The 23811-nt window shown below is 44.5% G+C and overlaps 1 protein-coding gene and 1 long non-coding RNA gene across 4 annotated transcripts in view; one reads left to right on the top strand and one right to left on the bottom strand.

Annotated features, from left to right (window-relative positions):
• The window catches only part of LOC128141048 (uncharacterized), a 40857-nt gene extending 36950 nt beyond the window's left edge, over nucleotides 1–3907 (bottom strand). Inside the window, exon 1 of the long non-coding RNA XR_008234879.1 lies at nucleotides 3716–3907. This is a non-coding gene — a long non-coding RNA (uncharacterized LOC128141048). The remainder of the gene's footprint in view (nucleotides 1–3715) is intronic.
• Nucleotides 3196–23451, top strand: ETV4 (ETS variant transcription factor 4). Of its 3 annotated transcripts, none has more exons than XR_008234878.1 (12): nucleotides 3196–3748; nucleotides 3843–3939; nucleotides 4148–4195; nucleotides 9719–9772; nucleotides 13447–13573; nucleotides 14202–14360; nucleotides 14760–15004; nucleotides 17356–17430; nucleotides 17530–17705; nucleotides 17964–18133; nucleotides 19205–19306; nucleotides 19968–20049. XR_008234878.1 is itself a non-coding variant. In XM_052785601.1 (12 exons), the coding sequence occupies exons 1-12, from the start codon at nucleotides 3704–3706 to the stop codon at nucleotides 20187–20189; spliced, it is 1416 nt and encodes a 471-aa protein (XP_052641561.1). In that variant the 5' UTR covers nucleotides 3214–3703; the 3' UTR covers nucleotides 20190–23451. The 3 variants fall into 3 exon arrangements, 2 of the variants coding, with proteins under 2 accessions (XP_052641561.1, XP_052641562.1); XM_052785601.1 differs by having other exon boundaries at nucleotides 3214–3748; nucleotides 17530–17598; nucleotides 17961–18133; nucleotides 19968–23451; XM_052785602.1 differs by having other exon boundaries at nucleotides 3216–3748; nucleotides 17530–17598; nucleotides 19968–23451.
• The last annotated feature ends 360 nt before the right edge of the window (nucleotides 23452–23811 follow it).

Here is a 23811-nt window from a genome sequence, read left to right as displayed (position 1 = left end):
GCAGCATCGGTTTCACCTTGTGATACTTAACTCACCATCAAGATCAGCTGTGCCATGATAATGACTGCCTCATTCTATTACTGCATCTCTTGTACTGTTGCTTAATGGTTTCTTTGCTTTTAAGGTGATGTACTATGTGCTTCTGTTTCCAGCCTAAGAGCTTGTGATGTAAGTGAAATGTGTCAAATAATTGGACTAAGTTGCCCAGACCAGTGGAGGAAAAATATTTTTTTTATTTTTGTGGATTTTATGCTGCTTCTTTCTTTATCACTAATTACTGCCTGGATATTGGAACCCAGAAGTAGCCTGTTGAATCCTACTCGGTGGAGTAAGAATGTTTCCTAGAGACAAAGGAACAATATATCAGTTTATATTAATGTCAAACCCAGCTAATGGAAACTAAAAAAACCCCTTCCCCAGATCTCTTGAAATTGACTCAAAATCATGAGGTATTTTAAATGATAAATTTAGCAATTTAGTTCCATGTGTCTGTTTGCTTTCTAACCTTCTTAGCACAGGGATTCAAGTGTTCCAGCTTTTTACTGCTAGTAAATTGCTTTGACAAACAAAAGATGCTGAAACCTGAATCTGCTCTAGGAGTTTGGGCTTGAAGGGAAAAAAGAGCTACAATAACATAAAAGTTATAATAACATGGCTTGATCTGGAAGCCCCAAGTTCTCGGTGATTTTCCCTTCAATGGCCAGTGTGTCTAGCCCTGGTTAATACTGTCCTTCTAATCAGGCTGCATGGCATTTTTCACAGGCTCAAAAGCAATAAAAAACTGGCAAAGTTTGTCCCAGATCCTGCCTCTGTGCAGCTCTCAAAAATAAGCTTTTATGTAGTTCATCTTCCATACAGTACTTTTATGGGTGTCAGGAAAATTTCAGGTATCCTACACAGGTATGCACAGACATAAATACACATACATATGTAAACAGGTATATACGTTCACATTACAGAAGGGTCCCAATACAAACAGGGGTGAGTTGATCTTAATTTAATTAAAATAAATAGAGGAATTCAATGATAGTACTGGCAACACATCTCAGTCACAGCAAAAAAAATAGCATTACTGCTTGGCTAGCAAAAATGGTGACTTTGCTATGTCAAATGCACGCAGTCACTGTAGCTCATATCTACACTGTGCCTTTCTGCTTTTTCATTCACACATATGCACTCATAAACTGCAGTGACCACTCTGACTAGGAATCATAGAATCATTTAGGTTGGAAAAGACCTTTAAGATGAGTCCAACCTTAAACCTAACACTGCCAAGTTCACCACTAAACAATGTCCCTAAGTGCCACATCTACATGTCTTTTAAATACCTCCAGGGATGGTGACTCAACCATTTCCCTGGGCAGCCTGTTCCAGTGCATGATAACCCTTTCAGTGAAGAAATTTTTCCTAATATCCAATGTAAACCTCCCCTGATGCAACTTGAGGCCATTTCCTCTTCATCTTATCACTTGTTACTTGGGAAAAGAGACTGACACCACCTCACTATTAACTCCTTTCAGGTAGTTGTAGAGAGTGATAAGGTCTCCCCTGTGCCTCCTTTTCTCCAAACTAAACAAGCCCCGTTTCCTCAGCTGCTCCTCGTAAGGCTTGTTTTCTAGAGTCTCTAGTCCCTCTTCATAGTAAGGGAAGGGAAAAGACAACTGTGCTGAGACCTAAGTCTCCTCCTACATCAGCATTTCTGTTACCGCCAGTTGGATGGGAAATTAGAACATCATAACGCAAACAAATGTTACAGTAGAAAATCCCACCCAGTTTAGAGTGCAGAGCACAGTCATATATTGAAATCAGATCTAAAGTAACAAAGGTTCCATTATCTCTTAACCAGGAAAGGTAGCACTAGTAACTGAGAGTCAAACTGCCATTTTGCTATGATATGTACACATAAAAGTGCAAAGCATTAATATCTGTTGACACTTAGACTTTGTAAGACATTTAAGGTATAAATTGCCTAACAACAGTCTGACCAGCAGAAATATTCTCCTTCAGTTCTCTAATAAAACTAGATTAAAATTAACAGCCTGAATAGATTGTTACAAAATATATGGAGCAGAAACAAGTTCAGTAAAACTGAAAGTTCAGAAGGTTAACTCGTATGCTTCAGTGATCTTCTCAAACCAGAGTAAGTTCAAATTCCAGTGCTGCATTTAACCACATGTCTACAATGTTTGGGGATGTGGGACCAGTTGCTGGATGTAAACTTCCTGACAGTTAGCGTGTTTTCATTCTGCTCTCATAGACACGTCAGAACTGTGTTTCCGTCAGGTGTCCTGACACAGTGGGGTCCTGGGAACACTGGAGCTGTAGTCTGCTAGCAGAAAGATCAAAATATATATTGACTAGATACTTAAACATGTTATTCTGCATAACAGATACCCCCTTCATAGTAAGCATATCAGTACATCACAGCGGTGGTGTTAGCTGTAGAGAAAATGTGAAAAATGTAGTTTCCATTTAGCCTTAGGGATAACTTTTCCCTTCTTTTTGAGTATCTACTTCTCTTCTAGGAGATGACATTCCATGAATGATTACCTTATTATTGCTGGGTCCCAACTGTTACTGATATTTTTTGTAGGACAAATAGGACCAATAAATATTAAATACGATTATGGAACTTTAAAGGAGAAATTTGAAAAAAATAACAGGATGCTTGCACACGGCACAGAAGACAGCACCCAGTAGGCATAAAAGCACGCAAACCCACTTATTTGGTGTGCAAATCCCAGGACTTGATCTTTATTTTATGTTCTTGTCCCTTAAAATTTTAAGAGTAAGACTGATTTTGGCAGCCAGGGCTTTAATTATGTTCACTCCAGATGCATGAGTGAGATTTTTTCCAAACCTTGTTGAAACTGAAAGAACTTCCCCAGAACAGAATTGAACGTACCTGACGACTGTTTTAAAATGAGTGCAGTGTGCGTGAGAACGGGCAGGCCTGGTCGTGTGCCACACTGGGTGGGAGTCTGAAAGTGCAGGCTAAGCATACTTCTGCCATGCACAGTAGGCACAGTTGGAGCGCCTTTGCAGCCTCTAGTGAATGAACTTCGGAAGGTTTTTTTTATGAATGGGAGCTCCGTCCTTGAATGAATACCAGAGGACCGCGATCTGATTGGCCCTGAAGGCTAAAGCTACTCCCACTTTTCACTGGGTGAGGGCCAAAAAGAGCTGGGATTGGCGGGCGTGTCCCGACCCAGCGCTTCATTCACAAATTCGATGAAACAAAGGAGCGGGCGAGCCGAGGCAGCGAGCGAGGCGATGCACCAATGGGAGGCCGCCCCCGGGCCCGCAGCGGCCTGACCGCCCGGGCGGGGCGGGGCTGCTCCGGGCTCCGCGTGGGCCGCCAGCCGCCGCCGGGCGAGGGACGGGGACCCGCCGGGGCGGGGGCGGCTGTCCCGGGGCGGCGGGCGGTCGTCCCGGCTGGGAGCCAGCGGGCTCGGTTCCCCAAGTTTCGGCGACTGCGGCGCGATCGCCGCCTCTGCCGGGCTGCCGGAGGGCCGGGGAGCCGCGCCGACCGCGCTGCCCGCCCGCCCGCCGCCGGCTGGGCTGTCCCGCCGCGGCCGCTGACCTCGGCAGGTGGCGGCCGCCGCCCCCCGGGGCCGCCCCCGGGGCCGCCCCGCAGCCACCTCCCCCTGCGCCTTCCCCAGGAGCCCGCCGTGAGCCGGTAGCCCCGCGCCCGGGCGGCGGGATGAAGGGGTACCTGGATCAGCAGGTGCCGTTCACCTTCCCGCAGGTGCGTGGCGCCTCCGCCGGGAGGCGGCGGGGGGGGGTCTGGGCCGGGGCCCGCTCCGGTCAGGGACCCCGCGCTGATCTTGCTCCTTCCGCAGCAGCCGCCGGGCCCGGCGGCTCCCGGTGGCGGAGCTCTGATGGGCGCTGGGAAGAGACCCGCGGAGCCGGCCTTGCCGCCGGCGCTGGATTCGGAAGGTAAGGGGGGCGGGGGGGGGTGTGTGTGGAGGGACGGATGGGGACGGTGAAGGCTCCTGGGCAGGGAGCAGGTCCTCCCCCTGCGCCTCCGCCCCCACCCCAGCGTCCCGCCCGGCACCTCCGTGTCCCGCCCGGCACCTCCGTGGCCGGAGCATCCCGCTGTCCCTGCCCAGCGCTCTGCTGAGGAGACCTCTCGCTTCTCATGCAGACCTCTTCCAGGACTTGAGCCAGTTCCAGGAGACTTGGCTGACAGAAGGTAGGCTCCTTCCCCTTGCTCTGTTTCGTTTTGTTCCTCTTTCAGTTGTTTGTCTTTTGGTGTTTGTACTGCTCCTTGGCTTTGTTTGCCTAGCTCCAAACATGAAGTATTTTTTTCAGACTTGCCAACCTCTGGCTTGTGTAAACGAAGACGCACGAATCACACTATTGTGCTGGGTATTTGCTTATGAATGGAGCTTGGCAGTTGGCCTGCTTTCCTGATTACAATTTTCGTTTCAGGCTACTTGTAACTGGTTCGATTTTATGCTAATTTGTCACTTATCTTTGTTGGTTGCCGGAGCGTTGATATTAACCCTAAACAAACAATAAACTATTCTTTTAATTTGGGGAACAAACTGCTTCTCTTCTTTTTTTTCTTTTTTAAGATAATTTTTTGAAGGGACCGTCCTGGAATTTACACACCGTTCAGTTTGGTGTCTAAATTGTTTTGCCTTTTGACTTCAAGGAAGAGAAAACTTCAAATCCCAGGGAGTCCCGTTAATTCCAAGTGAAACTAGTTTTAAACAGAATGGTGAATTTGCTCTAATTCCAGTACTACAAATGGTCCATTTTCTAGACAATTTAAAACGTATTCTCAAGTACAGACTCTTGATAAATATAAAAGTACTTGCTGTGATATAAGTACTTAACAAATATTTAGCAATAATAATATAAAAATATGCACGGCATTTTGAGCAGGGTTATTTCCCCTAATTTTACGACAAGTGAAGGATGGTCCTGTCAAAGAGTTCTTTTTTTAAGCCTCCAAAAAGGTATTTGACAATGAAGCAGGATTATTAAGGGAAAAAAAGAATCAAATGTTTTATGTTTACATCAAACTGAAATGAAATGCCATTGATCAGGCAGTGTTCAGGAATGTGAGGATTGTAAGGATGCAAGAGGAATTACCTGGAGACTGTTCCAGGATTGAAACACTCACCTAACTTACATCAGAGCAGAAAAAGAGGTATTAATTGCTGGTCATCTGGTAGATCTGCTGAATGTGTACACATGCTTGAGACTGGTTTCTCTTAAATCTTGAAAAATCTTGAGCTGCCAATAAGATAAGTTTGCCTCAGGATTGATTCCTGGTAGACTTTCAATTTTAGGCTTTCTAATGCTTGATAATATTTTTAGCTCCCTAATCTAAAGAATTTGCATAGAACCTCTTAAAATTTGTTTGTGAGTAGCAGAGTGTTTGTAGGATGAATTCATAAGTACCCTGGGGTGAAGGGAAGGTCACATATCGTCTCATAGCACTGTATAGAAAGAGGTAATCTGCTGTTACACGTGATTAGTAAATGATAATGCAAACCCTATTGCATGTTTTTAGAATATAGGCAGATATATATTTTTTGTATAGCTCATAGCACCTAGTCAGAGTCCAAGTGAAATCTGGGAAATTCAATTAATGTTTTAATATTCTAGCTTATTATTGTAGACTGCATACATGGGGAACTAATTTCTCCCACAGTAACTCCCATTTCCACACTTTTAACAAGAAAAATTGCCTTCTGAAGCAAACTATCATTTGTTTTTCTGTATTCACCAGTATGTCAAATTATTTTCCTGAATGGTGAAAATACTTGTTTTCATTAATGTCTTGTACATGTCTATATGTTAGCATTTGTTCATGAGATGAAGGCCACTGAAAACTTAAGAGTACCTTCCTAAACAATGCAGAAGAAAAAGAAAATAAAGTGAAAATATGAAATATGTTATTTATTCTCTGCCTCATTTAGTTAAGAAATTTAGCTATTATTTTATTTACAGTTCTTGGTGTTATTTATGAAATAAGAGAAACAAACCTAGGAAGGAAGCAAACTGGAAATATGAATTCAAAACAAACAATCAGCTGTATGAAAAATGTTGACAAATTTAAACCACATATACACGTGTGTGTATATGTGTCGATATATATATTTGTGTGATTTCATTCATAGGGGTATCTCTTTGTTAGCTTCTTAGAATATTGTTAATGGTGTCAATTAACACCTGATTTTTCCTTTGCAGGGTAAAAGAATAATGTCTGCATTCAGATGACTCTTAAAAGAAACAGATGCTGAAAAATCCTAGGCCTTGTTGCTAAAAATCTAAAGTTTCCCTCTACACCATTTTTACCAGAATTTGTTAGAATGCAATGATGTGAAGCTGGCAATTGATAACTGTATGGAACTAATTTCAAGCCAATATAAAAGTGATTTGGCATTCAGAGAAACAAAAATCTTCCTTGGAGAAAATTTGCACAGGTAGTTTATCTGTGCTGATTATGAGGAGGAGAGAGATGCACTTTGTGTATCCTTAGTCAGAAAGCTTTAGTTAAGGTGCTCCAGATCTTGAAAGCAGTGTGGGAGATAGTGAGGTGCATGTTGATGCATGCAGTCTGAGGGACTAAAATAAGCCCGCGGTTGGGCTTTAAAAGTCTGATTAGGTATCCCAGTTATTTTAAGTACAGATGCTGGTTTGAGGATAACAAGAAAACGTCTATCTGTGTTGTAACTGTATGAAGTAGTTAATGAATATAAAAATCTAAATTTTCTTCTGGCACTTTAGCCTTCTAGTACGGGACTGTAGCTGTCTGCAAGTATCACTGTCCAGCAGCGAGGCTGTGTGCTCTCACTCCATCCATGCCCTTTGCTTCACATCTTTTCTGTGGTCTGTTGCTTTTAGTATGTAATGCTCTTAGCGAGATTGTCAGCAATGCGATAGACAGTACTAGCCTCAAGGCAGTAAGTAGGCTGTGAAATCCAAACTCAGCTCATACGATGTGATCCCCATTATTTCTTCTATTACAGTGTTGCTTTTTAAAGATAATTCATAAAAAGAACTTCATAAGGTTTTTCTTTCTGTTCCCCACCTTTTATCATTTATATTTCCAGTTTGTTGTCATACAGGTTATTTTAAGGAACAGTGATTGCAGTGCAAAGATCTTGGCTAGTTCCATTCTAATCCACTGCCTGTTGTTAATGCAGTGTTATTCCCTAAGGTTTATTTTTGGCATGTCTTGTCTAGCAGAGCTTCAAGTGACTGAGATTAGTGGGCTTCCATTCCACATATCCCTTTTCTTTGACTACATCACCTTTGCTTTAGAGCTGAGAGAGTGCAATCTTCTGTCCACTCTGCAATAGCAAAAACTCTAGGTTTGTCTGTTATGTACTAGCAGCAGCACTTCTTTCAGCAATAGTTTGTGAGAGATTTTGTGAAATAATCTGCTGCAAGCTCTCCCTTCCTTGCAGTAAAAGGGACCTAAAACTAATTGTTAGAAGTAATAAAATATTCTAACACGACATGTGCTATGGTTAAGGTTCTCCCCACAGTTTCTGCCAGGGCACACCCAGAAGCTTAGTTCTTTGTCAGACCTGAATTTACCACATTATTTGCTGTCTCTGGGTAATAGAGGATTGCTCAGGTGGTGGACTGAGGCCATATCTGAACTAGGCTCTGAGTAATGGAGAAAAAATAGCTATGTATTAAAATACAGGCTAAATTCTGATTAGTAATGCGTTCTGTACATCAGGATGATGTGCGTCTCCTGCTTCCTTAACACCTTTTCTTTCTGTGGTGGGGAAGAATGCAAAGGTGTTTGTAAATGAATACAGATGTCGCTGTCAGGGAGAAAGCCAGATTGGATCACCTGCTTTGGTGTCCTATTGCTAAAGGAGGTGATTGTGAGATGTGCTTCAACAAAACCCTATGTTCGAGACTGTGTGCAGGCTGTCCAAGAGTAGTGTTCTGTCTTGCTTATATAGCTCTTGCAAAGGAAAGATAGGCACAAATCATCTTGCAGAACAGGGCAAGCATGCACAATTATATTTACAGTTGGAAAATCGGAATGAATTGTTCTCTCTATGAATGTGCGAGGGTGATGTTGATTAAAGCTTTTCTCAGCAAATAAGGGAAGCAGGAGCTAGAGGAGACTATGTGTAGCTGATTCCTCTGTGAAATCAGAAAAGCACTAATGACATATACACTGTTTCAGCACAGGAATTATAGTATAATAGCACTTGAACTATTACAACATTTGATTTTGTATGTTGGAATAATCTCTCAAGGATGCACCTGTGTACCTTGCTGAGTCAACCTGTAGGTGAAGGAGGACAATAAAATTCTTTTTCTTCCACTGTGCCGTTTTATTGTTTTATTATATATTTTGCAGTGGCTTCAATGCAACTCAGACATGGGCTAAGGCCACATTGTGGTAGGTGATCCGTGAACGGAATGATTTAAGCTGGAGATAAGAAAAGGCAGGCAGCTATGTATAGGCAGATGAGGAGTTTGCACAAATGATGTCATAAGGGTCAGCACAGCTGCCAGCCGTCACTAGATACCAGCATCCAACCACTGTTACATCTTTCATAGGCATCACAGAAAGAAGAATTCTGATATTTTAATTTAAAATAAGTACTTACTCCAGGAAGTGATAAAACATACTGTGAAGTACATAGTGAAAGATTCTTCTAGTGCATCCATTTTGGATGCTGTGGGAAACTCTATATTTATGTGGGCTTTACAGCTTTTGCGAAGTCTAGTCTTTCATTTAAGTCAGAATAAATATGACCCCATGCGTTATGAAGAGGCATCAAACACACATGAGTCTCACCAGTTAGTCTAAAGGAGGTGTTAAGCGTGAAGCTTCTTGTCATTGACATGCTAATGTTGTTAACTATTTTACTGCTTACCACATTCAGCAACATCTTGTTCCAGGGAGGTAGGCTGTTCCACAGTAAATGAGGCCTCTGCAGATTTTCAGATATCTTTATTAGACAGTCTTTGAAATATTCAAATATCTTAGACCTTGCTGTTATTCTTGGAGTTTTACTAACAATGCTGTCCACAGGGCAGATGCCTAGAAATACGCTTTACTGCACTGATTTGTGGGGAAAGAGCAGCTGTTTGCTGTCAGGTTCTCTATGACTACACCAGCACTTCCTCTTGCATTTCCCATTTGCGAAGTCACACATACATGCAAGGCACTATTAACCATTTCCCTCTCCTGCTACCGGATAATTTTATTTTTTCTTCTGAAATGTTCTCCTTCTGCTCATTTACAAATTCTAGCCTATACCACTAGTGCCAAGCTATCCGCTGCTTCTGGAGCTACTGAAAAGATTGTATATGAAGGCATAGATGCTTCCTGTTCTGCTCGTCACTTTGGCATAGCCTTTCCAAATTTATCAGTTGGTAGTTGTTTTTCCTACGCTAAATGCTTAAAAGGCCCTGCATGTTATGTTTCTAATGAAAACTGTGAACCCTGAGCTAATAAAGTTGCTCTTGTCCTTATTTCCAAGGTAAGGGAGAAAGAAACTGGCAGGCTGTTAAGGGGTAAATCTGCAGGCAGAAGAACTGTATTCATTAATCCTAAAGGGAAACTATCCTTAGTCACTAAAGTGCATTGCAGCAGAAAGCTCAGATCTTTTCTGCATAGACTTATTTCTGCCTTACTGTTAATTATAACACAAAGTGCCAAATCTAATTCTCCTCTCTCTCTCTCCCTCTCCTTCTGCCCCCCCCCCTCCCCTGGCAGCTCAGGTTCCAGACAGTGATGAGCAATTTGTGCCTGACTTTCATTCAGAAAACTGTAAGTAGCATCGGGGCAATCACACGTCTCAGGGGAGAAGGGCAGGATACGCTTAAACCAAACAAATACGGAAATGCGACACACAGACATTGAGGCTAAAGTACTCATTTTAATTGTACATTGTTGTGAGACTGACAAAAACCCCAGGCTAACTGTCTGGACAACGCAAAAGTGTCTTTGTGTGGTGGTTTCAACAGACATGTATTTCGGTTGCTGTACGTGTGAATAATTAGGCACCCCTGAATAGCTGAGAAAATGCATTACTGTGACACTCAAAGGTAAAATTTGTGCTATTACTCCTTGTAGAGCAAAAGAAATTGGACTGTACATGGAATTATGGGTGCTGTGTCTCCTGCGAGTGCTTGGGGCTCTGCTCACCTGCATGGCCTCTGTGAGATGATGGTCCTGTCTGCTGCCTGCCACAGCATGAGGGCACAGTATCCCTGAAGAGATATGCTTGCTAGCCTGCTTGCTTTCTGTTCCTGGGAACTGTGCATAGAACAAATTGCATGTGTTTGCACAGGAGTGTAAAGACTGTACCACAAATGTTTGCTCTGAGAACTAGTCAAAGCACTTCATCTTACAAAGGAGCTGAATGTTGCACAGGTACAAGTGTACATATAGGAGCCTTCCACACAATAGCCATGCAACTCTGCTTTTCTCACGCTGGGCCTGCTTCAGCTGGTCCTCACAGCATGCCACCGTTTCATTTGGAAGCTGATGCTGGGCTAAGACTACATGCCTGAAGCGAATACAGACTGTTCTGAATAGCTCTGTGTTGCAAGCAGCTGCAGGAACCTGGAGCCTGACTTTTGACAGGCATGTCAAAGCTACAAGAAGATGCCTCACCGTTCCCTGGGCCTATACATGGCACCTAACTGAGAGTAGACGTGTTCATTTAAAGCTGGTGCAGTCAACTTTGGTGCCCTTTCTATGCTGATACCCCTCTGCCCAGGGCAGTTTTCCCCATGAAGACAAAAAAGAAGCACTTTTACTGTTTGTTCTTGTCTACCTCCTTTCTGTGGACTTGGCCCTGCAGCACAGCTGGGCTTGCTCTCTGAGTCATATATCTTGTTTCTTCCTCTTTTTGACCTAGAACTGAGGAGAGGGCTGGTCCCATGTTTCACTCTGAATGAATGAATAAGCCAGTTGTAATGTGATAGCCTGTTCCAGCTATTAGGGGCCGGAAAGAATTGGCTGCTCCTAGCACATCTAACTTCTTGAAACTTCAATGGAGTTCAGTGTACTGGACAGAGCTTTTTTTTTTTTTTTTCCCCTGAGACTCAGCTGACACATTGGCATTTTTAGATGGGTTCTATATATCTGCTTACTCCATACACTGAAAAGAGCTGCTGCAGACGGAAGGGAAATGGATGATGCTCCATGCATAGAAAGACCCTTTTCTCTTTTGACCCTTCCCTGGGCCTGGGGTGTTTGCACAGATGCGGGAGTGTCATGCTTGGGATACTGAATCCATCCCAGGTGTGGAGCAGGCCTGCTGGGTCAGTGCACTCACACCTGCCATTGGTTTGGACAGTGCCAAGAGCTGTTTGTGAACAGGCCCCTCTGCTATGATTGATGGCAGCCCCAGGATTGGTTGTGGGAGCTAGTTGTCTCTGAGAAGGAGTAGGAGCCAGAAACAATATGAGGCTCTGGTATCTTATTGTTTTATTTATTTATATTGATTCTGTCAAGCTGTTTGGATCCCTTTGGGTGCTGGTGTGATGTAAAGAGTAAAGATGGGCTTTTCTGGTGTAGGCTGAAACTGAAGGCAGACAAAAGGAGTCAGGCTTGGGGTTTTTTTTTTCCCCTCTTGCTGAGAAAATTAATTCTGGGGAGGGATGTTTGCAATAGAAAGTGGCCTTAATATCCTGTGCTGAGAAAGACAGGAGCAGCCCTTTCGATAGCTGCTTGCTGCAGCACTTCTGAAGGGACAATTAGTCCTTTATGTGAGGGAGAACTGGCTTGAGCGTGGTTGGTGCACATACAGTTCAGGTCAGTCCTGAAATAAACTCAGCAAAAATAGAGGTATTAACAGGTCAGGGTGTTACTTTCCATCCTTAAAACTGTAATCACAGCTCTGAACATCCCAGGCTTTGTAAGCAGCATCGTGTCAGCTTGAAGAGGTGGGAGTAAGCTGGCGAAGAAGGACTGAAGCTACCCTTATTAAAAACTTACAGTCTTGATTTGGAGGGCAGATCTTTCCCTTGTTTGAAAAACAAGCCTAGATCTATGTACCTTTCTGGGGTTACTTTTCTTTCCTTCCTAAGTGTTAGTGACCTCCTAACAGCAGCAGCAGAACCCAGAGGCAAAGGTAGAAGAGGCTTACCATGTTCTTCAGCCAGGATAAGCTTTTCCAAGGAACTAGTGAAGGAAGTTTTGCTCCCTGCTGGATTTAATTAAGCATAAGAAGTAACAATACCCACATCCTGCTTCCTGGTGCTGTAAACTGCAACCCACATTTGTTATTCATGAAATTCTGAAGAGCCCAGAAGTATTCCTCCCCATCTGCATCAGGCCATGACCAGAGACCAGTGCACTGAAAATGAAAAGGAACGTTTTTACTTTTTCCTGTACTGTCACCTGGTGTTTTGGATGAGCAGAGTGGTTACGAGATTCCCCCAATCCCACATTCAGAGATGCATAGAAGGAACAGCATAGAAGAGATTCAACAAAAGGAAACATGCATTTGGAAATTTTACGGGTAGCTGCTGAGTGCCAGCGTGGCAGCCTTCCACCCAGGAATCACAGTATGCTGTAGAAGGGCCTGGCCTTTTTCCTGAGTGCTGAAGTATAAACCTGATACAATTAATGAAATTAGATACTTCAAAGGGAGGCTATTGAGAGGACTGCAAGCTGCTCTTCGAACTTTGAAACACAAAACTGTTCGCTTTTCGAACGGTGAAAGCAAGGACTTAGAAGTCAGAATTCTGTTTCGTACTGTGCTTTAACACTGATGCAGTTGCTTTGGAAAGGGGATTTTAGCTATCTAAATTGGTTAGGTGCTTCTGAAAACACTACTTGTCGTAAGCAAGTTAGCCTGGTGACAGCCTGTAACAGTATGCAATACATATAATAGTATTTTCCCACAGAAAACCTTCAGCTTTTGTAGTTGTGTCTACAAAAACCTTACATTTGTTGTCCTACAGGACAAACAATACTATCAGGAAATCTACAATGTGTCATCATATTAATGCATTATAATTTAATGCAGTGCTACATGGTAATGCTACTCACAAGACATGCTTACCAGGTACGTCAATGAAAGAGCATTTTGCATGATGCAAATCAAAACTTTGCTTTTATGTCCTGAAAAATAGAGTATGTGCATGCTACCGCTTATGACATAACAGAAAATAACTGTTCCAGCCCTGAACAGCTTAGGAAATACCTACTCTAAATCCTTTTCAAAGTGCTCTGGATTATCACAGAGCATGTTAACACTGCCTTAGATTTGCTCTTTTAAGGTTGATGTATCATACAAACCTTACTAAATCCAGGGCAGAGCTCAGGCAAGTCCAGTGAACAGTTGTGCATATTGGTATTTTGTTTGTCTCGGAGCCATTGAACTAGGACAAGGTGGTGGCATCTCAACTGTCTTTTTACTGGCTGATAAAAATATGCCTCCATAAACAAGAGAAGTGTCAACTTGGTCTTTCATTTCTCTCCCACAGTAGCTTTTCACAGTCCTCCTGCTAAGATTAAAAAGGAGCCACAGAGTCCCTCCTCGGACCCCACACTGTCCTGCAACCATAAGCAGCCATTCCAGTACCACAATGGCAAGCCGTGCCTTTATGCCAGGTAACACAGCTTACACAGGGGAGGGACAGGAGCTGTTAGGAAATCAAGTGCTACTGCATTATTTAACAACGAAGTGTTATGACAACAATCTGGTCTGTCTGCTAGGTAAGGGCAGTGCACACATGCTGCAATACAAATTAACCAGTGGGTCAGCTCCTGGCAGCCTGCTCAGACTGCCATTTATTGCACTGGATAACTCAGACCTGTGTAGAGTAGATCTGGGCTTGCCTCTTTTTTTCTTCTCCCTAGTGCTGTTCCTCAGCTGTCCTGATGCTGAGAGCAGTCTTGACATCTGTCACGTGCCTCTCTCTCCCCATTGCTTTCCAAAATCTGTCCTGCAGGGAGCTCCCTGACACCATTCATTGCCCATACTCCCAGCTACTTGCCTGAGTTATAGTATGGCTTCTTCAGTACAGACACCTTCTCTGGTTTTCTGCTTGAAGGGTTATTGCTATTGTGCATGGGGGCAACCAATAAACGGAAAGGAAGGAGTTTATGCTGGGAGTTTTCTGGCGTCGGTGGCTGCATAGAGGGACAGCGTGTCTGCCTGTGACGCGTTCTCCCCAGGTGCTGCCACAAGTCCTTCTCGGAGAACTGTAATGCTCCAATGTCTGTTTGACTGTCCCAGTGCCTATGATCAACCCAGACAAGTTGGAATCAAGTCCCCCAACCCAGGAACCCCGATACAGTCACCGGTTCAACAGTTCCCTAGACAGGACAAGAGCTTCCTGACCCCTGCGGGGCCACCCCACTCCACATCCAGCTGTGGATACCTCAACGAAAACAGGTGAGTTACTGCCAGGAGGAGGCAGCCACTGGCAAGAAGGATTGCCCTCCTCGATGATTCAGGGAGGAGGGGCTGCAGCATCCAGATTAAAGTGCTCAGTTTCCAGCAATCACAGGATCTGCCCCCATCCAAAGTACCTGGGACCCACCACTGCTGCCTAGGGGTTGAAGACATCTATAACCTTAAGCCCATCAGATTCTGTGAATGATGGGCTGTGTAGCTGCCCTTGGAAACATCTTTCATTGGGGTCCCTTCCTTGCCCCACCTATTTGTGCAGCTTCTACAGCCCTAGCAACAGGCTGAGGCGGAGGAATTTTCTGTCCCTCAACCAGCCCTGCACCGGGGCCAAGATGAAAGGGCCAAGAAAGCAGCCATCCCATATCCTCTCCCCTTTTCTAGCTCTGCGTACCAGCCGCCTGTGGAGATGTGCCATTCCTTCCCCTCCTCCCAGGGCATGGCCCAGGAAGACCCCACTGCCTACCAGCGCCAGATGTCCAAGCCCTGCCTCCAGTACCCTCATCAGGGCTTCAAACAGGAGTACCATGACCCACAGTATGAGCAAGCAAGCCGGGTGGGCAGCAGCCGTCAGTACCCGGCAGCTGTGGTGATCAAGCAGGAGCAGGCGGACTACGTGTATGACTCAGGTAGGCAGAACTAGCTCTTTCTGACTGCGTAAACCAGGCATCAGTGGTGGGGTGAGCAACCTCCTGGGTGAACATCCATCACTGGTGGTCTTTGGGCTTTGAAACAGTACTACTTCATCTTCAGGAGCATGTGTGGTGTGGCAAACTGGCTGTGTAGCAGGAAACAAACAGTTCTGGCTGTCTACTGCATCCAAGAGAAGGCTGGGACATTCACTTTCCATACTGTGTTCTGAGAAGGACTTTCTGGTAGATAGTGGAAAGCTTTAACAAGAAATAGGAGCTAGAAGGTGATGTTAAACCCATACAAACTAGATTAAAGGTGTGCATTTTTTTCCAAGGGAATAAGTAGCCATTGGGGAGACTCTCAAAATTCATAATTAGTCCACTCACTATCAGAAATGGAGAAAAGAGTGTTCCCAGTTTCACGGGGATTTTTTTGTCTTCAGGAGGATGTGTGAGATGGTAGGTTGTAGAAAGGGAGAGAAGTGAGGCCAGCATTGAAAAAATTATACTGAAAATGTTCTGTAAATGGCAGCAGAAGGGAGGGGATCAAATATCTTGGAGCTTGTACAGAAAAACTGTCTCTGATCCCTGCAGCAGGAGGGGACCTTCAAGCACTGGCAGAGGAAGGCTGTTCTGGGTGCAGGGATTGCATTGCACAACCCCGAGCAGCAGCTCACGACACTGTCTGGCCCTGTGCCTTTTCCCTGACTGGAGGCAGAAGAATTTAATTCACAAAATGGAGGCAAAGCAGCAGCTCTCCCAGCCCAGCTGGTGGGTGTCAGCTTTCACTGCTGAGGTCTCTCACCAGCAGCTGACGCCCACTGGAAACTCGCTGCAGCAGGTCACAGAGAGCCGATGCCCCGTTTTGGAGCTTACCGTGCAAGATAAACAAGCTTTGTTCTGACAAACAGATCTAAAAGTCTAAAACTAAAACAGTCTGAAGAGACTTGGGTGGCTAACAACAAACTGGCCAATTCCAAGGACAGGAGTAAGCACAGAGTGGGGTCTGGGTTGACTCGGCTAAGTGCAATTGTGCTGCTCTGTGTCTCTTGCAGTGTAAACCTCCACCTGCTACTTCCCATAGAAACAGGGCACACAGAGCAGATAGCAGAGATTTCAGAGGATCACAGGAGGAAAAAAGTTTATAATTCCAAAAATAGCTCTCTAGATACCAGATCAATCAGGTAATCCTCTTATTTTTCCACAGGGAATAAATGTTATTTTTCAGCAGACCCGTCAAAAAACTTGCTACCCTGACATCAGAATGCCCTCTTCTAGGGGGAATGTTACTTCTGGTTTCCTAGTATTTTAATGGACATTTTGAGTTATTTCCTTTAGCAGAAATAAATACATAAATAAAAAGCTTCTATGAGGGTATAGAATCCACCACTGTGGCTATGCTGATATTACACTTTCACTGGGTCCTTCTGTCCAGACAGGGGAAGAAAATGTGCAAACCCAGAAGAATGCTTTTTGTGAGAGTAGTTTACGATTGTAATAACACACAGTCTGTCAGCTCAGAGTACGCTTCTGCCCTTAGCATCAGCAAAATGTCTGCTGAAAGCAATGACTATACACAGGAGTATGAGGGAAACGTAAGGTAAATCTTTCCAAAGCTCCCAGTTACAGCTTCCATTTCAGCTGTGGATGGAAAATAGTTTTGATTCAGAAAGTGCAGGGTTCAGAAAACACCAGATACAGAAGATATAAATTGCGGTGCCGAGGCAACAATATATGCTGCACAGAGATCATGAAAAGACTTTCCGCTTGCTTTCAAACTCAGGCTGTTTTTTCCTTTGTGTTTTCTCAACTGTTTGTGAGAATGCCCTAACATGATGTGAAAAAGCCAGGGAGACTTAAGACATCTGAAATGCCATTTGTGAGCCACTGTCTGTAGTAAACATTCAGATGCTGCTGCTCTCCATTAACATCATCAAAGTACCCCTGGAAAAATGTAATCCCTTCTCACCTGTGAAAACAGTAGCAGAGCATGTAGTTATTTTAAACTAAGATGAGGGATAGATGCCATGCAAATTTAGCCTATTGTCCAAGATTTTGTACTGAGTGGTGTATAGGTGAACTGACTGGCTATCCTGGCTACCCTGAAGGACGTCATGTGATAGTACCACAAAAATTTACTAGTGTAATTCATGACTGAAAACATGATGAAGACAAAGTCGTGGTGGGATGGCTGAGACATAAAAAGTTATAAGTCTGCCACTAACCCTTTAGGAGGGCCCTAAGAGGACATTGGTTAGACAGCTGCACTTACCTATCCACCTCTGGAGAGCAAGATCATCCTGCCTCCTGTGCTTTTTAATTAAACGAGTTTGTTGATTGTTCTGTAGATGTTCCTGGCTGTCCTTCCATGTACATAAATGTTGAGAGTTATCCAAGCCATTCAAATACAGAAGAGACATTAGGTAAGAAACTCAGTGACTGTCGTCTTTTCCCTGCATTGCATTGCACTCTAGTACTACTCTGTCTTTGTCTATGACTGCCTATGTTGCCTTCTCTTTCAGGCTGCAGCTATGACAAGCAGATGAGGTCCTTTACTGATGATGTCTGTGTTGTTCCAGAAAAATTTGAAGGTCGGAGAAAGAATGGCCCGCAGTTTGGGTGTAAGATAGGGTTATCCAGCATCTTTGCTAGCCACTTGACCACTGTCTACATAGTTCGTTACACTGTGTTCTTGCAGGTGTGTTAGCTGTGGTTCATACCTGGCTTTTTGGTATCCCATTTCTTGAGCTTTTTTAGCAGCAAGCAGGCCTTCTAGCATAAATGGCTTAATTGTGAGGTTCATCAGGGCTCTTCTTGGAAGAGCTGCTGGTGAATTGGCCACTCTAAGTGAACTGAAATATTCCAGGTAAACATTTGTGAAATGTGCTTTTTTTTTTTTTTGCAACTGTTTTTGCACTATTACCCTTAGAAACACCTTGTTTGTTCTTCTCAGCAGGAGACATCAAGCAGGAAGCTGGAGGGTACCGGGAAGGACCTCCATACCAGAGACGGGGATCTCTCCAGCTCTGGCAATTTCTTGTGGCTTTATTGGACGATCCGACTAATTCCCACTTCATTGCCTGGACTGGTAGAGGGATGGAGTTTAAGCTCATTGAGCCAGAAGAGGTGAAATCATTTAGCTTCTCTACTGGCTCAGGGGGAGTAGCCACTGTTTCTGAAGCTGCAAATTCCCAAGTGGCTTTTCCCCTGCCCTGTGAAGGCTCCTGCCTACCAGTAGTACTCAATACACCCTGCAGCAAGTCAAGGTTTTTAGAAGAGGTCAAAACAGTCAGGTGACACAAATATCAGGTTTAAGAAAGGCTTCTTGTGAGTTTAGTCTCAGCAATGTAGTGAGCCAAATTACCCACTGCCTACACTTACCTAGACACTTCACTCTCAAGCTTGCAGTGACCTGTGATGTCTTATCACGCCCCGAACTTGAGGCTGACATTGAAGTTTCGAGTTTTGAACCCTACTAATTGCAGAAGTTTTCATTAAAATCCGGAAGAAAATATGTCCTAGTCTAAATATATTTTTATATGAAAATGACATTAACTAAGGTGTAATTTCTAATGCTGCCATGTTCCAAAAAACCCAGTGATATCTGACAATATATGGGAGATGTGTCTGTAATATCTGTTCATATCTTGCTCCAGTTAGAGCTCATTTAGCACTGTTCTTGCTACATATCAACCTTTACGGGCACTTTCAGTGCAGATGAGTTGTTTTCATGGGTTGACATACGCATACAACAGATTTCCGAGTCTCATGGACAAAGCTGAAAATCATGTAGTAGGAGGAAGAAGGGCACATGGATCTTCAGTGGAGGTGTTCCCTCATACTTGGGCTCCTGGTAAATGTGATCCTTGAGGATAAAGTGTAGCATAGGATGAAGGAGCCCATCAGCATTGTCAAGCTTTCAGAGTACTGAAGAGAGAGAAGAAGTGGTGACAGAAAATGAGCTCTGTAGTGGCAAGGAGAATGCCTCTCTGATATAGGGTGCTTCAGTTTGAGTTCTACTCTTTTTGTTGAAAAGCTGCTAAATAATTATTGTTTGTGTCTTTTATTTAAATGTTGTAAATGTTTGTATGTATGTCTTGTGGTACCGTTCCTCAAAAGATAATAAGCTGGATAATGTTATTTTGTCCTTCGGTTGGGTTCACAAACATTCATGCACTTTGGTGCTTTATTTTACAGGTAGCCAGGCTGTGGGGTATCCAAAAGAACCGTCCAGCCATGAACTATGACAAGCTGAGCCGATCCCTTCGCTACTATTATGAGAAAGGCATCATGCAGAAGGTCAGTTTGCAAACAGGTGGAGTTTTTATGCCTTTACTAATGCTTCTCTTGTTTGAGACAGGAAGTCTTACAGGTACAGAATGCACTTGAGCTACCCAGGCACTCTGAGCTTTCTTTCCCCATAACTTACTTCTCTTTGCAGCAGTTAAATGAGGAAGGTGTAAAGAAGCTGAATCTAGGCAACATATGGGAAATAAAACAGGGGAATCATGATTGCTTTCTTTTTCTGTAGATATCTGCAGTCAGAAGAGTTGGAATTTATGCAGCTGCAAGGACATACAATCAGTCTAGACTTGTTGGTGAGAGAAAGGCTGCCTGGGGGTTGGTACTATGTGGTAGGGATGGTCTCTTCCAGATCCAGGGCACTGGAGATGATAACTGAGAGTGTAGTTACGTCACAGTACAGACTGGTCAGGGACTGCTGATGCTGTTGCTACCTGGACAAAGAGTCAGCTGGCAGCATCCCACTGCCGAGGAGCTGTTCCAGGGGAGACCAGAGCAGCAGAGAAGCAGGAGGACAGCACAAGACGTTTACAACTCTGACATCTCAGGGCAATGGTCTAGAGCAGCCAGATGGTTTTGCAAGCCTTCGCCCCTGCTGAGGACCATTGCCTAGTGGTGCCTGTGTGCCTGCAGCATTCGTCTCCTATCTTGCCTGCAGGTGGCTGGAGAGCGCTACGTGTACAAGTTTGTGTGTGAGCCTGAAGCCTTGTTCTCTCTGGCCTTCCCTGATAATCAGCGGCCAACTCTGAAGGCAGAGTTTGACCGGCAGATCAGCGAGGAGGACACAGTGCCTCTTTCTCACCTGGATGAGAATGCCGCTTATCTGCCGGACCTTGGGAGCCTCCCTCCACAGCTTTACAGCAAAGGCTATACATACTAGCATTGCTGGGAGCATACTGTGCCACCCTTGCTTGTGTATATAAGGAGATGTCTGGTTAGCATTCAATCAGTATAAGCATTTTTCCAGGGCAGCCTGGGGCGGCACTAAACTATGAATACCTGCTTTGGTCAGGAACAGTGTTCAGGTACACATGTGGATAATCACCTGACAGTTGACAGGGCTCTTGTGTGCTTGTGATAAGACCCTCATAGTTGTCAGGATGAGACTTGTTCTCAGCAATGCATACATCTTCCGAGCAGCGGAGCTGCAGCTTCAGCAGCATATCGGGTAATTGCTGCCTCTAGCTGGAACAAACGAGCCTGTTGCAGTCCCTCTCTTAGGCAAGGGAGAAGATGCCGTCCTACTGGGCTTTTTTTCAGATATAAAGATGCCACAATGCTGCTGCTGACTCCATTCCTCCAGTACACATACTGAACCTCTGTATAACCTGCTTTCAGCAAGGGATGGCTCTAACCCACATGGACTCACCTCTGCAAGGCCAGTCTTGCCTTCTTCCCAGGATGGCTGCATCTGCAGTGGTCCCAGATCATATGCCTTCTGTGTGAACTGCTTTGTGGGAATGGGGAATACTTGTTGTCTTGTATGTGCATGCTCCTGCCTTATCACCTCCTTGCTGCTAACACTTCACACCAGGGCTATCTGGTATTTAGGCACTCTGCCTAAGCAGGGTAGCTGGAGGCACTGGCTGGGATTAGAGCAGTCCTGGAGTACACGTCACAACACACAATTTAGTTGTGGCTTTTCCAGACTGAACAACTTTAACAAACATCCTCAGGACCTTTGAAGACCTGTCAGGCTCTTGAGTGTGCCTATCCTGGGCTTTGGCTAGAAAATCAGCTGAGGCAAGAAAAGAACCTGGTGGAGGTGTGTTAAGAAAATGCTTTAGAAAGCGACCTAAACCGTATGTAGTTCTTAATATCTGAATTTAGACTTAACCTCCACAGATATTTGCATGCTTGAGGGAAATCCTGATGTGTTGGAAAGGCAGCTATCTCTGCAGCCCAATGCAGCACATGCAACTTCACTAGACTTTGACTGGTTTTCTACAATAGTGAACGTTTATAATGGGCACCACATCCTCCTTGAGAGGTGCCTCACTTTTTAATTAGCAGCGACAACCATGTGCCCAGTTAGACAAGGAGCAGTACATTGTACCCATACAGAGAAAGCCTGTTTCCTACTGCTTCAGATTGATGTTCCAGCTGCTGAATACAGAGTACTGCCAATCCTGCCAATGAGGTAGCCTGTAGAAGAAATTCTATATATTGATTGAAAGCCTGATCTCCCCCGATGACTCTCCCCTGCATGGCTAATGCCAACCCTCCCAGCCTTCTCCCTGGGCATGAGGACCAGGAAAGGCAGCTCTCCCTGCCTAAGGAGAGGCCAGATACTCAAGAGCAGCCCACTCTGCTGATGCCTTTGCATGCCCTGAGCAGTCCAGAGACTTGGTGTTCTGGCAGCTCCTGGCCCTCCTGCCTTGCCCTGCTGCTACCTGGCAAGCACACTTCCTCTGGTGTCCCAGAAGTGAGGGTGAAGGAAAACCCTTCCATTGGTATAAGCTGCCTTTACTATTTATGAGTGTAAAAATACTATAATTAATAAATTGGTCTATGTCTTTGGCCAGTGCACCTTCATTCAGCCCCTGGCTAGTCCTCCCTTACCTTCTGAGCTTGCTTTGCCCATCTCCTTGGCACCAGCTCGCAGCTTTGGGTGGCTGATCGGGAGAGTTCAGGGATGCGTATTTACTTCTGAATCATGGTGGAGTTCAAGAAACGAACATTTCACCCCCTTGACATCCTCACAACCAGTCATACAACCAGGACTGAAAGATCACAATGAAATATGTAACCTCCGGCTGCACCTGGTATCAGGAGAACAGTTCTCTGCACCTGCAGAGAACATTGCCTATGCTCCCACACTGACAGTACACTGGCCACTGAGCCAAGCTCCATGGATTTAATTAGCTTTTCCCTGAACTTCATCTCTCTCTTGAGCAGTGGCACTTCCAGGTTGCTTGCTAGGAAAGTGAGCGTGTTACTACCTGCTGAGCTGGTAACGTGATCAGGGTAGCACAGGGCATGCTAGCAATGAGAGTGGCACCCTGTCGCAGGCAGCAGAGCTGAGAGCACCCTGCCAGGACACAGCCACCCATGTGGGCCTCAGCAAAGGCTACAGCAAGGATGGGAGTTACCCTGAAGTGGAGGAGCCCTTTCACACTGCACATTCCTCAAGAGAATCAGGTGCCTCCCTAAGGGAAATCTTTATGCCTTCTGGAGGCAAAATGTAGGTGTGGGTTGTACCCTGGTGCAACACTATGTTTCTAATGAATGAGACTAGTAGCTTGCTTTTATTTGATATCTCAATCTGCAGGATTCCCAAGGATTTTACATTTATCCACTATTCTTTGGGCTACCCTCTGCCCAGCCAGTCTTCCTTCCAGAAAGGAAATTCAAGGAGCTAGTTCACATTTGGATGATATTTTATCTCCATGTTTCACTCAGGTTTGTCAAGTCAGTGCAACAGATCGATAGCTGCAGAGCAGTTCTGGGAATCGGGAAGATCAGGTTCTCATAACTGAGAGGCAGTGACCTCCAAAGGGCAGAGATTTATAACCAGATCAGAGGGCTGGGAGTCAATAAATACACTCTGTGTTTCCAGTTCAGCAAGACAGAGAGGCAGCTGATTAGGGGAAGATATTGGAGATAACAGACAAGTGTCATAAATTTCTTAGGCTGGTCCTGAAAGTGCCAGCCCCATCTAACCACACAGAAGATGTTTCAGCTTTGCCATCTAGTCACTCACACTCCTGTTCATACAGCAAAGTTGAAGCAGCTCTTGATACAGACAGCAGAGCTGTCTTCCCGAGCTGAATGCTTTTGGCACTTTAGTGGGGCGAAGTGCATGTTACTGTGTGACAGCATATGCAGCTGGTGTAACACACCTTTAAGTGAGTATCCCTTCACCATACAAATTCACAGCTGAGCTTTGCTCTACATTAGGCAGGTAAGAAAGGTCAGAAAGACATTGTTCTTCTTCATGGAAAAGCCTCTAAAGACAAGAGTTCAGCTCGTGACAAACACTCTGACATCTGGATGTAAATATACCTAACGTTCTCATGGTTTTTTACTATTGTTTACTCATTATATTCAAGATTTATTCTGGTGGCTTATTCCTCAGGATGTGATGATGCTTTGGGACCAGCCAGAAATAAATTCTCAGCAGTCATTTCTTCCTAATGTAATTTTTTCTAGAATTTTTTTTTTTTCTTCCGTGTGGTTGCTATTATTGCAACGGCTTTGCTGTTACTCCTGCTATATCAACAGTACAAAGCCCAGCAGGAGACACCAGAAATCTATTACCCAGAACATGATGCGCAGTTCCTTTCTGCTCATAGTAAATAATTAACATGTAACATTACAGCATGTCCCAGGTGTACCCTTAGAGTGTACTGTCTAGGGCAAAGGAATTACCCCTAGTATTAACGGGTTTCCAAGCAGAGCTGAACTATCTGATGCAATGTGCTGAGGCTAACCCAGGAAATACTTCTACTACCACATTCCATACCCTGAAATAAGTATGAATAGTGATAATGAAGAACAAC

This window comes from Harpia harpyja, chromosome 4, assembly GCF_026419915.1.
Source record: "Harpia harpyja isolate bHarHar1 chromosome 4, bHarHar1 primary haplotype, whole genome shotgun sequence".
Classification (NCBI taxonomy): Eukaryota; Metazoa; Chordata; class Aves; order Accipitriformes; family Accipitridae; genus Harpia; species Harpia harpyja.
This window is presented reverse-complemented; position numbering and strand designations above follow the sequence as displayed.

What these genes read in the sequence shown, in the direction of transcription:
- ETV4 (XM_052785601.1), top strand. Translation starts at nt 3,704, where the DNA reads ATGAAGGGGTACCTGGATCAGCAGGTGCCGTTCACCTTCCCGCAG. An exon ending in GGAGACTTGGCTGACAGAAG is followed by an intron (nt 4,196 to 9,718) that starts GTAGGCTCCTTC and finishes CTCCCCTGGCAG; the next exon opens with CTCAGGTTCCAGACAGTGAT. An exon ending in AAGCCGTGCCTTTATGCCAG is followed by an intron (nt 13,574 to 14,201) that starts GTAACACAGCTT and finishes TGACTGTCCCAG; the next exon opens with TGCCTATGATCAACCCAGAC.